At 41.9% G+C, this 13895-nt stretch overlaps 2 protein-coding genes across 4 annotated transcripts; both read right to left on the bottom strand.

Annotated features, from left to right (window-relative positions):
- Window positions 1–3330: 3330 nt before the first annotated feature.
- On the bottom strand, window positions 3331–6704 carry LOC133889124 (uncharacterized protein At1g32220, chloroplastic-like). The gene is made up of 7 exons (XM_062329587.1): window positions 6308–6704; window positions 6099–6192; window positions 5915–6003; window positions 5478–5533; window positions 4496–4642; window positions 3779–3904; window positions 3331–3689 (listed from the first exon to the last, which is right to left on the bottom strand). The coding sequence occupies exons 1-7, from the start codon at window positions 6439–6441 to the stop codon at window positions 3409–3411; spliced, it is 927 nt and encodes a 308-aa protein (XP_062185571.1). The 5' UTR covers window positions 6442–6704; the 3' UTR covers window positions 3331–3408.
- Window positions 6705–7148: 444 nt separating this feature from the next.
- Window positions 7149–13634, bottom strand: LOC133889817 (uncharacterized). 3 transcript variants are annotated; one of them, XM_062330293.1, is made up of 12 exons: window positions 12477–13631; window positions 12244–12378; window positions 11905–12049; window positions 11492–11773; window positions 11039–11234; window positions 10664–10830; window positions 10458–10568; window positions 9756–9807; window positions 9561–9670; window positions 9323–9451; window positions 8976–9065; window positions 7149–8066 (listed from the first exon to the last, which is right to left on the bottom strand). In XM_062330293.1, the coding sequence occupies exons 1-12, from the start codon at window positions 13505–13507 to the stop codon at window positions 7545–7547; spliced, it is 2970 nt and encodes a 989-aa protein (XP_062186277.1). In that variant the 5' UTR covers window positions 13508–13631; the 3' UTR covers window positions 7149–7544. The 3 variants fall into 3 exon arrangements, with proteins under 3 accessions (XP_062186277.1, XP_062186276.1, XP_062186278.1); XM_062330292.1 differs by having other exon boundaries at window positions 10973–11234; window positions 12477–13630; XM_062330294.1 differs by lacking the exon at window positions 8976–9065 and having other exon boundaries at window positions 10973–11234; window positions 12477–13634.
- Between the last annotated feature and the right edge of the window lie 261 nt (window positions 13635–13895).

The following is a 13895-nucleotide window of genomic DNA, read 5'->3' as shown; positions in this document are numbered from 1 at the left end:
AATGGGGCAATGGTGTAGTGGGTTTTTGCAAATTTAGAGGGGGAGAATGCAATTAACTTTTCTATTGTCATGCTTTACACTTATATGCAATTACTAATACTATGAAATTTACAACCCAAAATGTCAAATACTGATGAAAATAATGGCATCAATGCTTATCCAACACTCAAGTGTTCATTTGATTCAGAAGCGTAGTAGTCATTACACATTCAGGACAGACAAATTTAGAGGGGGAATGTAATCAACTTTTCTATTATCATGCTTTACACTTATATACAATCTCTTGTATGAAAATCAGGGCTGTCAAAGAGCTAGTTTCTCTAGACAGCCGCTTCTCAGGGCAGCCAGCTTCTCAGAAAAGCTCCTTAGAAATAAGTTACTCTAAAGGGGCCTTAGAGCAACTCTAACTGGCTCCCTATCCTAAATTTTGACAAAAATGGCTAAAAAAAACCTCTCCAACCGATTCCTTGTTTAATTTCCTATTTTTAGGGACTCTCTATTTACCCTCTCTTGCTCCCCACATCTAGCAAATAGGAGAGGTTCTCTATTCACATGTTGCTGCTCTTGCATAGGTGAGAAGATGAGAGGGGGGGAGAGAGCATGTGAAAGCTGACAAGTGAACACACGTTGTAAGAATAATTACTATGTTATAAAAGTAGTTATCTCATAAGCACACATGTTGTAAGAATTTGTAAGAGCAACCGTACAAGCACACACGTTATAAGAATTTGTAAGAGCAGTAAGAGTAGTTACCATATAAACACATACGTTATAAAAACTGTTACCACATAAACACACACGTTGTAAAAATTTGTAAGAGTAACTACCATATAAGTACACGCGTTGTAAGAGTAGTTAAAAATATAGCCATTGAAAATAACACTATTTAAATATAAAAGTTATTTTTTAGTTACAAGATATTAATAAAATAGATGTGAGTGGATTATAGGGAGGCACATTTAGGGAACTGGTTGGAGCGTGCTGAAAAGTAGGGAAGGAAATCTGTATAGAGAATTTTCTATTCAGGAGAATAGGGAATCAAAAATAAGCAATGGGTTGGAGTTGCTCTTAGTCATATTCCAATTTTGGGACCCATTTTACTAACAAAAATAAAGAAAGAAACTATAAGAGAAATTAGCAGATAATATTCTCCTCTTTTTTCGGATCTCATCTAAAATCAAACTACAAAATTGCTCTCGACGTATTTATTCGGTAGTGCTCCCATAGCATATCTACGTATCCATATATCAAATTTATACTTGATATTACTGTATCTAATATTTATTTATTTTTTTTCAACGGACGAGCACTTGGCTGATAATGTTGTATAGCTTAGTTGCTCATTTGTCCTCTGGTGCGCTGCTGCTGTTGGGCTCGCTTGGGCTGATTCACGGGCCTGCACGGCTGCTCCTTAGCCCCGAGATGGGCCGTACATCCCCGATGGACCGTACATCCTCGGCTCTACACAAGGAACACAATTGTGTATTTGTTTGAGAGCTAGCCGTAGCTCCATTGGTAGCGTCGCCTGGTGGCATGCTGCCCACCCGGGTCCGATTCTCAGGATCGACGCCCGGGTGTCTCCTCGGGGTCCTCAGAAAATAAATTTCGTTGCCTCTCACGTGTAGTACTACAATAAAAACATGATGGGTTTATCATCTACGGAGTCTTAGATGGTTCTAGTAATCTCATTAGAGATGTAACCTTCTAACTACGTGTAGTTATGTAGTTGTAAGTTGTAGTTATGTAGTTGTAAGTCTAGGTGTGGTTATGTAGTTGTAAGTCTAGGTGTGTGAGTGAGGTGCCAATTATATGTAATGCTATATTTGTATCTAATTGAGAGACGTAAAAAAAATGTGTATTTGTTTTTCAGCTACAGCCCGGGGATCAGTTTCGATCCTGCAAGCAGATGTAGATGTCCCAACGAAAGTGTTTTTTTATCGGGAACCAGTCATAGTGTTGTCGATGCGTAATTCCGGAAGTTTATCACGTCATCACCACATCACCTTCCTTTCCCATGACACCAAGGATCCAGCTTTCTGGAGTTACCGGGCACCAATTTTCTGGGCCGCCCACCGTGTACCCAAGCCTCCCTCCACGCACCCTTCACTCAATGACAGCAGACCCCATACGTCAGGTCCATCTCCCTCTTCTCGTCATGAGCCTATGCGCCGTTGCACCCCTTGTGTTAGGGTTTGGTATAGGATTTGGGATGGGTGGTTGGTGGGTTTAGAGGAAGGTCGCAGGGGGGGGGGCAGGCTCATCGGTGGTGGTGGCAGGTTGTGAGCAATGCAGTGGTCATAGGTGGTGAAGGACGGGTGGTTAGACGGCACCATGGTGGAAGCGTCATAGTAAATATCAACAGAGTTGGGTTAGTTTGGTGACGATAGGAACACTGCTAGAGATGGAGTAGGAGGACAAAGCAGGGGTGAGGGCTCGATGAATAGCTCGCTGGATATGGAGAAGGGCAGTACATACGCACAAGACTCGTCGGAGGGATGGAGGGCTCATCGTCGAGGTTGAAGGGAAAGGGAATGAGAAAGAAGAAGGGCGGGCTACACGTGGTTTCCATCTGTCTAGGTGGACTCCAACTGGCGCAGTTCCCAGGTTCTCACGTTTGGCTGACCGCCGAACTTGTCATGTCCCATGATCAGATAGGTCACCGGACTCCCAAAATGAGCGTCTAGTCCATAGAGTGGTATAGTTTCCTTCAAAGGATGAACTAGCCTGATCGGAATCTTAAGCAGCAATGAACTTGCTGGATATCATAGTAAAAACAAGCCGGCTACAAGAGTGATCTAGCGCTGCCAGCTTGATGATTTGGAAGAGTTAGCCGTTACAGTTTGCGCACGACAAACTTGGTAAAACTTCTGTTTCGTACCCTTGCCCTATTGAAAGTGCAGGCTGTTCGAAACAGAATCCATCATGTGGATATTCACAAGATTGTGAGCTCTCGGGAGTCACTTACAGCGAGAGAGGCAACCTCACTGGGCAGATCCGTTCCAAACACGTCACTTTCGATCAGGTTCCGTCAGTCAGCAAGGGAAATATGAAATGTGATTTTTCCGATGGTGACGCGAAAAAGGAAAAAAAAAAACCTAACATATACAAGTTACAATTCTAGCGCGATATATAGCCTAGCTGGCCTTGACATCCGGTGACCTGACTTAAAACGAGTTTGCTGACCTATGTGCGCATTTTGAGAATTCGGTGAAATTTATTCTATGACCTCTCAAGGTCTAGAAAATTCTAGCGGAAACAAAGAACTATGTTGCACCGACTTTTGAACTACTGATTATGATCAAAGATTCAGAAAAAGAAAACACTGGGGCATCATTTGAAAGATACTCCTGAATTAGAATATTTCCACCTATAATACCTTTCCAGATACAAGGAAACAAGGCTCCAGGTTCACTCTCTTACTTTCGCTGCGGCTTCCTTGATTTGCTCAATTGTGAACATCCCAAAGAAGCTGTCATCTATGACCGCGTTAATTACAGCATAGGCAACATCATCGACGCTCACAGGGGGTGCAAGGATTAGGTCGGAAGCAGGCAACGAGCTCAATGGTTTAGTGAAATTTTCAACAGAGGAAAGTAACTTCTCTACTGGTTGGCCTACGATGTCGATCGGTATCTCAAAACCATTAACTTTCCTTTTGCCGTAAATGAAGCCTGGCCTCAATACAACACCTGCCAAAAAAAGTAGATTCAATACAAGAAGAGAATATATAAATATTGAGAGAAAATCTGGGGATAAATGGTGTGGAAGTACTTCTAACCTGAGGCTGGGTATTTGGAGAGGACTTCCGATTCAGCCTTTCGCTTTCCAGTGAAATAACCCGAGGTAAGAAGAAAGGATGGAAGATTGTAATCGTGAACAGAGATTAAAATGAACTTTGGGACTCCTGCAAAAGAACACAGGAAGATGTTTAGTATGCTCTTTCATTTATTTCAATCCAAAAGGAAAGGGTAAGCTAAAATAGAACAAACTGTTTGAGGTCATTCCCTGCGAAGAATAAATTAAGGCAGCAATTTCCCTAACTAAATGTAACTTATAATTTGATATTACACCAGATGTACCTGAGATTTTCAAAGTTCCAGACTACCAGATTCCTATAGTTTAGGTACCAATTAAATTAAAAATAGATGTGTTAGTTGCACTAAATACACATGATTTTCAAAAGGGCAAGTAGTAGGTTTCTTACAATTTTCCTTTAGGTTCCTATAACATAGATTAAATTATATTACCACTAAAAAGTATTAAAAACAATTGACGATTGCAGGATTTGTGGGAACATTTGGGAAACTGTCATGAGCCAAACTCCTATTGGTGTCAAATGCATAGCCTCGTAAAAGCAAAAAAATACATGTCTTTCTATGTAGCTGTTTGAACAATCTTAGTTCAGCTATGTCAATCTCCCAAAAAATTGTCAATATAGAATGTAGTTGCATACAAATTGGCATATCACTGTCATAGTGCATTACATAGTACTTACCATATTCTTTTGCAGCATCTACTGCAATGACATTTGCCTCACCATTTATCCTTTTCATCTGTTCTTCATTGCCAAATCCCCCAAGGGTAGACACAACAGCAGTAGCCCCAACCAATACTTCATCCCATCTTGCATAGAAAACATCACCTACATCACATTAATATGCTTAACTGAATATTAGAGGCTCACGCATGGAAATTAAAAACTCTTGAAAATCCAATATCACCATTTGGGTGTTCACATATTCACAGTAACATGATTGTAAAGGAAGATATTGAGGTCACAAATCCAGCTTAGTCTCTGTTGCATTGTGTTAAAGACTTAAAGCACATAATTTTTTAGGAATAAAGAAACATGTAATAAGACAGTGAGCAAGGCCAAAAAAAGAGAGAGTTGTACCTCAGTTAAAAATTGTTTTGCAATCAATGGTATATATCTGTCTCAGAACTCAGAAGATAGAGGCCCTCAATCCACTGTTAGAGGTTTTATAGCCACCACAAAAGATTATTTAAACTTAAACAAATTTTCATCTATAATTTCTCCAAAATTGTCCCAAATGAAGCAGGACAGAATGATGCCTATGTAACATTTTGTTTGTGCGATTTCATTTGTGTTCATCAGTTCATGCTGGAGATTTCAGATGTGAATGAGGCCGATTGTCTCCCCTTCCTACGGGTTCCCCAGTGACACATCAACCATGAGTATCACTGGCATGATTTAAAATGTACTTCTTATTCTTACTGCATAAGTGCACAACTATTGCTCTAGATTTGAATCCTATTGCTGCCATTCTTCTTGTCAGTTGTATCCCCAATCATTCAATAAAAAGCCATAATTTGCAAGTCAAAGCATCATCACATTAAACAATAATTCCAGTTTAAATCACAGTGAACAGTACAAATTACAAGTCAGGGGAGTTAACTAACGTGAGGGAACTAAATCTAATAACCAAGCAGATAACAAACTAGCATCATAAGCATACCTGCAAGCCATGTGACTTGATCAACCCACGGATCAGAGTAAGATGGTCTTCCCGACCTGCCATCAACGTGTAATGAAACAGAATGTGTAAATGATGACATAATGTAGGTTTGCTACAGGGAAATACTGCAAGAGTTATTTACACTTTTTACCATCGATTCCCACCATTTTGAGAAGGTTTATGATACCCCTTAAGTGGAGACTCAAGTTTGCGTGCAAGACCTCTCGAAAATTAACATTGCAATACATTGATTGATCCAGTTTATAGTAAATTAAGGGGGCTGGTGCAAGAAATCAATAGATAAGGATCTAAACTAAAATTTCTTCAAATTATGCAGGAAAATGGTGAAAATCGCTGTTTCTGAATAGTGAATTGATTTAGATATCACCTACAAGGTATGCAAAAGTGTTCATAACATAAGAGAGAAAAAGATGTACCTACTCAAGCTCACAACCTCGATGCCTTTAGAGACAGCTGCTCGGCAAATAGCAGAACCAACGAATCCACTTCCTCCCAACACCACAATCTGCAACCGGTGGGAAATAGTTCAGAATGCTGGTGGAAATCGGCTTAACTACCAAGTAACGGATGGTATAGAACTTCAGCAGCTCAAATCCATGCCTTCTCGGTTTTCACATCAGCGACGATGTCAATCGGAGTGGAAGTGTAGTCTTCTCTCACATCCGACGCGGCGAACCTGCACTTGGTACGCAGCCTGCGCGATCAAGAGGAACCGTGTCACCGCAAATGCTAAGACGAAATTTTGCAGAAAACGAGTCGAGCATGCCCCGTCGGAGAGGGGCGCGGAGGGGGAGAGTCGGAGAGATAACCTGGGGAATGGAGCGGTGGAGGCGGGAGCCGAGCGGACCGCCGTCGCTGCAGCAACGGCGAGCGCGAACCGGGGAAGCAAAAGCGACTGCTTCGACGGCGCCGGCGGCCGGACGAGCAGCGGCGAGGGGGACATGTGCTCCGTCGGGTGGGGGTGTTCCCGCGTGCGCTCCGCTCGCTGCTATGCTTCCACGCGAGAGCGCAGCGACGGCGAGGGGCGGCGGTGGCGGCCAATGGTGGAGAGGCGGCGTCGGGAACGGCGGGTGGGTGGTGGCGCAGGGCGCGGCCGCGTGGGCTGTTTCGCGTTTCCGGTGGCTGTGGGGCGGACTGCTGGAGTTGGAGGTGTCCCGCAGTCACGTCGCTTGCTTGTTTTTTTGTGGCTAGCTGTGGCCTGTGGCCAGTGATGTGGCGCGAGGGAAGTGACACGGTAGATTTGGATGGAAACGAAACAAATCGAAGGAAACAAAAATATGACGTATGGTCTAGATCTTGTTAGACAGCTGGTATATTTCCATGCCAATTAACGGATGTGAAATAAAGTACTCCCCTTCATAAATACATGCCATTTTGAAAATGTTCGATCAAATTTTTAAAACTTTAAAATTTGGAAATCTTAAAATCATAGGTATAGATTTGTCTTAAAAACGATTTCATAATATCACAAATTCAACAGATTTTATAAATATACTCTAATAAAAAATAGTAGTCAAAACTATACATCGGAAACTGTATTTTATCAAAAGACATATATTTATGACTACAGGGAGTAGATGGTATTATGATTTGGGGATTAGAGCATAATAACGAATGAGCTGGAAAAGGAATATCATACACACTGTAAAGTCCAGGTTAAAATCTTCAGCTTCAGTATTTCTTCAGCAAATCAATTAAACAATAGTGAATGTACAATGGTTATTTTCAATACAAAAAAGAATGGCAGGATATGTGTGCACTGTACATATAATCTGACAAATGATAACGAAAGAATCCTATTCAGGCGGCCGTTTTCGCCGTCACACCGTACCTTGCACTGGAATGAGACTCGATACAACTACTTGCTCTCCTTCAGAAACACCAATCTTCTGAAACACGCGAATCTGAAGCTTCCAGTTACAGTTTTTGGAGCAAAATGTCATGAACCTCCGTTTCTGTACCCTCCTTTATAAGCCCTTCCAATAAACTACCAGGGCGAATTAGATCTGTAGGCCTGCATGAAGAACAGGACTCCAACTTCACTAATTATTTTCCTGGCTCTGAAGAATCTACCTGCCCCCATAGCGTCTCTGCGTAAATCTTCTCCTCTTCCTTCTCTTCTTGAGAACAATCAGATAATTCAACCACATACTCATCATCATCTGGTACATCCTCGTCAGTTTCTTCTGACAAGTCTACTACACCGTTACTCTGAACACAAGCTTCAGCCATGGCCTCTCGCATGGCCAATCGAGTCGCTGGCCTATCACTCTGCTTGTATCGTGGTGGAGGGACGACAAACGGCAGTGCAATGTCATCGATCCCGTGCCTCCTTTCACTTGCATGCTTTGACGTGCCTGGTGGTGGAGCAATGAGTATGATGCCGAGCTCATAGTTGCAAATGTGCAGCCTTGGACCAGAAGGAGCTGCTCTGGCTTCAGTAGGATTAGCTTTGGAGGGAGGAGGTAGTAGTTGTCCCCATGCAGCTGGACTGAAATTGTGAGACCCGCAGTAAGTCCAGCCAAATGAGTGTCCACCAAGACCAGACTCGAAACGTCTTTGAGCAACCTGGTATAGAGGATAGTGTCACTATCATAGTTGGAGTGTCAGACGATTAGTGAACATACAGAGAAATTTTTATACAGGTTCAAACCTCTCTTATGATAATAATCATATATCATGTTTGTCTTGTATTGATTGAGCCTGTTAAAAAAAAGGTGTATGGTTAATCTAGATAAATCTATCCTAGTTGGCGACTTCCTTGCTTGGCTTGTATGGCTTATCCTCCTTAGGGTCTCTAGATTCCAGCGTCGTACATTCTCTGGAGTTTTTATTCCCGTTCTTGGAGATAAACTTATCTATTTACGGAATACCCTGAATTCATATGAGTAGTTTCCTTTAATACAGGGATTCCCTTCCCGAAGATAGAGATATGCCCCGATTACGAGAAACCTTGAGATGTCCTGATATGGTAGTTACCTATTAGTCATCGTCATGAAGTTTATGTACTAACCTGTTCTCCAGAACATTTAGATTTTGAGGGAATATCTGTATTAGGCAATGATGACTCAAGGTGAACAGCAGCAAGGAAACCACATAGAACGCAATCATCTCAGTCTATACAAGTTGATGGTAGACAGATTATCCAAAGTAGGTGACAATTGAGAGTATTAGACGTCGATTGAAGACTTAGTAGTAGGAAGAGTTGGCAGTAATTAAGGTTTTAGGCAATCGGTAGCCATAATTGGACTCTTTCTCACCAACATCTTCACCTGACAGCTCACACGCAGAAACACCAGCTGTTTCTAGCATGCTGTCCACGTCATCAACCGTAATAGTCTGAGAATTGTGATTGTAAATGACATTTCTTTGCCACAGTTTACCTTGAACCATCGTTCAATATGCTAGCAATACTTTACAGTAATTAAAGAAGGCTAACAATATTTAATTCTATGATATTCCCCCAAAAGATCATACCTTAACATGCATAGGATGTCCTATCCTGGCATACGGTTGGGGGATTGCATCGTGAAATATGCCGGCAGATCTCAATCTTTGCCATGTTTTCTACCAAAAGGAAGCATGTGAGATGGGCAGATGAAATAAAATCCTGGGCAGATGAAATAAAATTCTATGCCTTGAGCTGCTGTACAAGGGCCATCTCTAAATTAACAATATTTTTAGCGCTTGCTTCTCTAACTAGAAAAATATGCCCTGTCCATTTCAATGTGCAGAACTTTCTAAACTGAATATAGTGCAAATATATCATGAGATCTTATTGGTAAATTGTTCAAAAAGTTCAGAGTTCTCAAAAGAGAATCCACCTCAGGTAGAGAAAGCAAATGCCTGCACGACTGAATTCCACAAGCCCCTTTTTTCACCCTGTCGATTGTCGGAAACAACAAACTGATTGATGGCTTCTTTAGCTCATGGTTTGTTGTCCAGCAACCCCACTAGGAAAATTAAGGAACATTTAAAGTGATTATGTCAATCAAGAACAGATAAAAAGATTCCACTAATTTACTAGAATATTGTAAGCTTCAAGAAACAATTAAGAATTACCTCCGGATCGGACTCTTGTGAGTCAAAATCCTGATGGGGTCGTTTACCAGCTGCCGAAGCAAAGCTTGCAATGAACTGTGGATTAATTGACGTCCCAATGGATGAAGCACCTGTTAAGTAATGTAAAAATCTGAAGTAAGAAATCCTGAATATAATAACTAACTTCAGTAATGAAGAATTGATTGTTTTACTCACTGTAGATAAAATCAGTCTCGAGTGTTTCAGGCCACTTAATGTTTGACAACACCTGTTTCAAATCAATGTAATTACAGTTACAAAAACTTGGTTAATATCAGTAAACAGAACAGGTGAGCTGGACTAAATTAACATAAGTAACTGAACAGTCATGAAGCAACTTAGTAGGTGTAAACCAAGAACCCAAACTGATAAAATCAACAGGCAAAAGTGTAGAAGCTGATTTGATTCCGATGAGATTTCTGTTCTATTTCTGTTTTGAGTCCTGATTGGAATGCAGAGATTTTTCCCAATTCCTGTGGAAGTTGAAGTGTTTCCTGTGAAGTCCGTCCATTCCAAGCAGAGTCATAGAACACCATATTAAATTGCATGTCTATGTAGAGCAGTGAAGGGGCAAAAAAAAAAACAACTGAAGACGTAATATTTGTTGCTCTACTATTTGTTTTAACTATCACAAAAGTCAAAAGCAATAATCAGTGCAAAGGGCTACAAAACCGAGAATCAGAAGACTTGCGCATAAATGGTGACAACAAAAAGGATCTTGACAGCTTCATACCACTGCTGGCCTTTGAGAGTAAGTATACTCACCAATTCACCAAATATTACGGAATAGTAAATCATCTTAAACAAACCTCAGTTCAATCTATGAATTACATGCTTTATCAAATCAAGCACATAACTTCATCATATAAAATTACAAACCTCTTCTAACCGCCAAAGTCCAAGGCAATTCTTCAAGGATGCTATTAGTGAGCACAGTGGTGGAAAATGCTCATCGCAGATCAGCCCTGAAATTCGAGAAAACTCCGGACCCTGAATTTCATTGATAGAATTTAACATATGCATAAGTTTCACAATAGTACTACAAACTTAAGAGAAAGGTGTCTCTTAAGAACTTTCTGGTGTACCTTTGATACATACAGAAGCAACTGCACTTTTGTATTAGTTACACCAAATGTGGCCTCCAGGGCTTCTCTGGGGTAGATAAATCCAGAAAAATTGAAGAATCCTGAGTCAGTAAGGGGAGCTACCCACTTTGCAACCTCTCTAGGCAAGAAACCAAGTTGGACAGAATCTGCTTGAGGGCATTGGACATGGTTAATTACGAGATATAAAGGGTAGTGAATATGTTGCTTTGCACATGAACCATGAAACACAGAACACTTTTGGAAGTGAGTTCACTTTCAGTAAAAATACACATTTTGAACTATGCATACCTTCCTCACAAAATTTATCCAGATCAGCAACAAGGACACTCACAGCATTAGCATCTGCAGGTATACCTGTGTTCCTCTTCAAGATCACTTCTGTAGCTCCATGCATATTCTCATGGCATTTCCCAAGAAATGCAGATAAGGCTTTCAGTTGAGGACCAGCGTCAGATGGTATGTGAAACCGATGGGATAGACCAACTACAGATGTTTGGACAGAACCAAGAAACATTCTGTGTGCGGATTTTGTGTGTAAAATATGTTTTGCCTGCAAAACAACAATGGATAGTGGTTGGTCATGAAATAGGGCATCATAAATAGGCTAATACTATTCCAGTAACGAACTGGAGCAATAGCTAGTTCTGAGCTTAGGTGTTAAGTTCATTTAGGCCAACTGTATCTTCCTGAGAAAGAATGCAGATTATAAATAGTATTTTAGCACAAGACATTTATATGTTTAATATTCTTACCGAAAGGGCTTAAACAACAAAATATCGTGTAATATATCAGTAAAATTGAACTTACCGAAAGGGAATAATTAGACTCCAAATAAAAAGGACTTTGTATATATATCCCTGGTACTGAAGCAATGAGGTAACCGCCAGCTCCTTCAAAATCATACTTAGCTATCTCATTTATCCAATATGCCTGGCTAGGGACTCTGTTGACCATGGATGCTATGAATGACACTAACTGAGCAGCAAAATCGGATTTTTGTTTCTCGGCTGCACTAAAAAGTGCTGAATAGTCCAGGGATGTCCTGCGAGGAAAGTCTTGCCACCACACTGTGTTTGTTATGAGATGCCACTGCATAAATTATAGTTAACTTTCAGCAAGAGCATAACAGCAGAAATTAGAGAAAACACATTTTATTTTGGGCAAAATAGAAGGATGCATAGAAATAAAGCTAAGCCATTAGTGAGCAGCAAAATACTGACCTGCCTCGGTACTAAGTTAGCTGAAGTAACAACAACACGCATGCTGTCTTCTCTCTGTAACACTATGAGCTTTGGATGGTGGCATGCAACTCCTTGCTTCTTTCTATCCTTTCCAAATGCTATCGCTTCAGGGAATTGAGGGTAACTTGAAAAAAAAAATATCAATGCCAACATCAGTATTAACTATTCATCCTACAGGAAAATCTCTCCTTTTGGTATACCATAGAGTTCAGAAAATGCAAAAGTAAGATACAGTGTCTGAATTGCCTACATAGATTCGAAAATCGAAAGCACAAGTGCTCAAATAGCAACTAAACAGAACCTGAGATTGCTACTTACACTAGTAGCAGGTTTGGATGACTTTCAAAAGGGGCTGCCGTCCTACTTTCATGGCTCGCACTCCAGCATCTCTCCTTGTTGTGGCATGCTACTGTCACTGGCAGATGCTGGGGAATTTTGCAATAGTCAAGAAACCTGAGAACAGTACAAACATTAGCATTTCCATTAAAAAATCAATCATATGACCCAATGTTACAAGTAGGGGGGGGGGAGGCAACAGAGAGCAGGCACACCAGGAAATATCTGAGGTGAATGTTGCAATAAATACTCGCACCAAACTCTTCAAGGGATGGAGAAGTTGTGGAAGTGTCACTCCACTGTGTGGTTCCACACGCGTGTCAGGCCCAATACTCGCAAGGCGATTCAAGAAGAATGTGCTCCCATCTGAATAGCAACTTTCACTGTGATATTGCTCTTCATAACCATTGATGCATCCTGTCCGTTCTGCATTTCCATCGCCGCATCCTTTACTCCCATGACACAGTTCAACAACACCATCTTTTGCAAGATCAGGTTGGTGTTCCAATTTGTCCTGATCAATATTACAATCATCTTGCAGCAAATTCTCCTCAGAAACGGGATTGATCGGATTGACCAGGCAAAATTCACCAGCATCATCTTGCCTCAATGCTTTCAATCCAGCATCTGCGCTGCCATGCCCTGAACAATTCGAGTCCCTCAAGAAAGAAAGGGGATCTTCGCTCTCGGAGATCGCCCTGAGCCGTTTCCGCAGCGACTCGGCCCTCAACACAAGGCCCTCCTCGCAGGACCCCGCCGCCGCAGCCGCACCACCCTCACCCCCTCCGCATGAGACGAACCTCTCCACCACGAACCCAAACCAGGCGCCCCCGCGGCGCAGCACCGAGACCTCGTCGCCGACGATCAGATCGGCGGGGGTCCCCGCGCGGAGGGGCTGGCCGTTGACGCGCGCGGCACAGGAGGAGAGGTGGGTGAGGCGGAGGGCGCAGCCGGAGGTGCTGAGCAGGAGCTCACGAGATATGCGGGGGCGACGGCGGTGGGGGGTGGCGAGGAGGAGGCGGAGGCAGTGGCCCCGGCGGCGGGAGAGGGAGAGGGAGTAGAGGCGGTCGGAGCGGAGGAGGAGGAGCGCGGGGACGGGGCCCACGAGGCGGAGGTGGAAGTAGCCCAGATTGCCAGAGGTGGAGGGGTTGTCAGGGCGGTGGTCGGACTGCGGCGGCGGCGCCATGGGAGGGGAGGCGTCAAGGGGCGGGAAGAGCAGTCCCAGATTTATGCCTGATCCCGCCATTATTTCGAAGGAGTGATGAGATTTACGTTTCTCCCCCAACCCACCCACAAAATACTCTATCCCGTCATAAATTTGTCGTTTTGAACAAAAACCGATAAATTTTTTAAAATTTTAATTATCAATAGATTTTAGAATATTTAGTTTAGAAATATAAAAATATATGTAAATTGATCTTAGAAAATATTTTCATAATATTATATTTTTATTAGATATTATAATTATATTTTAATAAAATAATAGTCACAGTTGCATATTGAAAACTGTAAAGTGTCAAAAACAATAAATATTTATGAACAAAGGAAGTATACGCGGTCGGGGAGAGAAGACAAAAGAGAAGATGAGGGATTTGATTGTAATGGAGACTCGAATGGAGCAAATTTAAGATAAT

The sequence above is a fragment of the Phragmites australis genome, chromosome 13 (assembly GCF_958298935.1).
Source record: "Phragmites australis chromosome 13, lpPhrAust1.1, whole genome shotgun sequence".
Taxonomy (NCBI): Eukaryota; Viridiplantae; Streptophyta; class Magnoliopsida; order Poales; family Poaceae; genus Phragmites; species Phragmites australis.
The sequence above is the reverse complement of the archived record's forward strand: the minus strand, read 5'-3'. Positions and strand labels throughout refer to the sequence as shown.

What these genes read in the sequence shown, in the direction of transcription:
- LOC133889124 (XM_062329587.1), bottom strand. Translation starts at nt 6,441, where the DNA reads ATGTCCCCCTCGCCGCTGCTCGTCCGGCCGCCGGCGCCGTCGAAGCAG. An exon ending in TCCACCGCTCCATTCCCCAG is followed by an intron (nt 6,193 to 6,307) that starts GTTATCTCTCCG and finishes TTGATCGCGCAG; the next exon opens with GCTGCGTACCAAGTGCAGGT. An exon ending in TCAAGTCACATGGCTTGCAG is followed by an intron (nt 4,643 to 5,477) that starts GTATGCTTATGA and finishes AATGTGATGTAG; the next exon opens with GTGATGTTTTCTATGCAAGA.
- LOC133889817 (XM_062330292.1), bottom strand. Translation starts at nt 13,507, where the DNA reads ATGGCGGGATCAGGCATAAATCTGGGACTGCTCTTCCCGCCCCTTGAC. An exon ending in CTAACTTAGTACCGAGGCAG is followed by an intron (nt 11,774 to 11,904) that starts GTCAGTATTTTG and finishes TAATTTATGCAG; the next exon opens with TGGCATCTCATAACAAACAC. An exon ending in CGAGACTGATTTTATCTACA is followed by an intron (nt 9,671 to 9,755) that starts GTGAGTAAAACA and finishes ATTACTTAACAG; the next exon opens with GTGCTTCATCCATTGGGACG.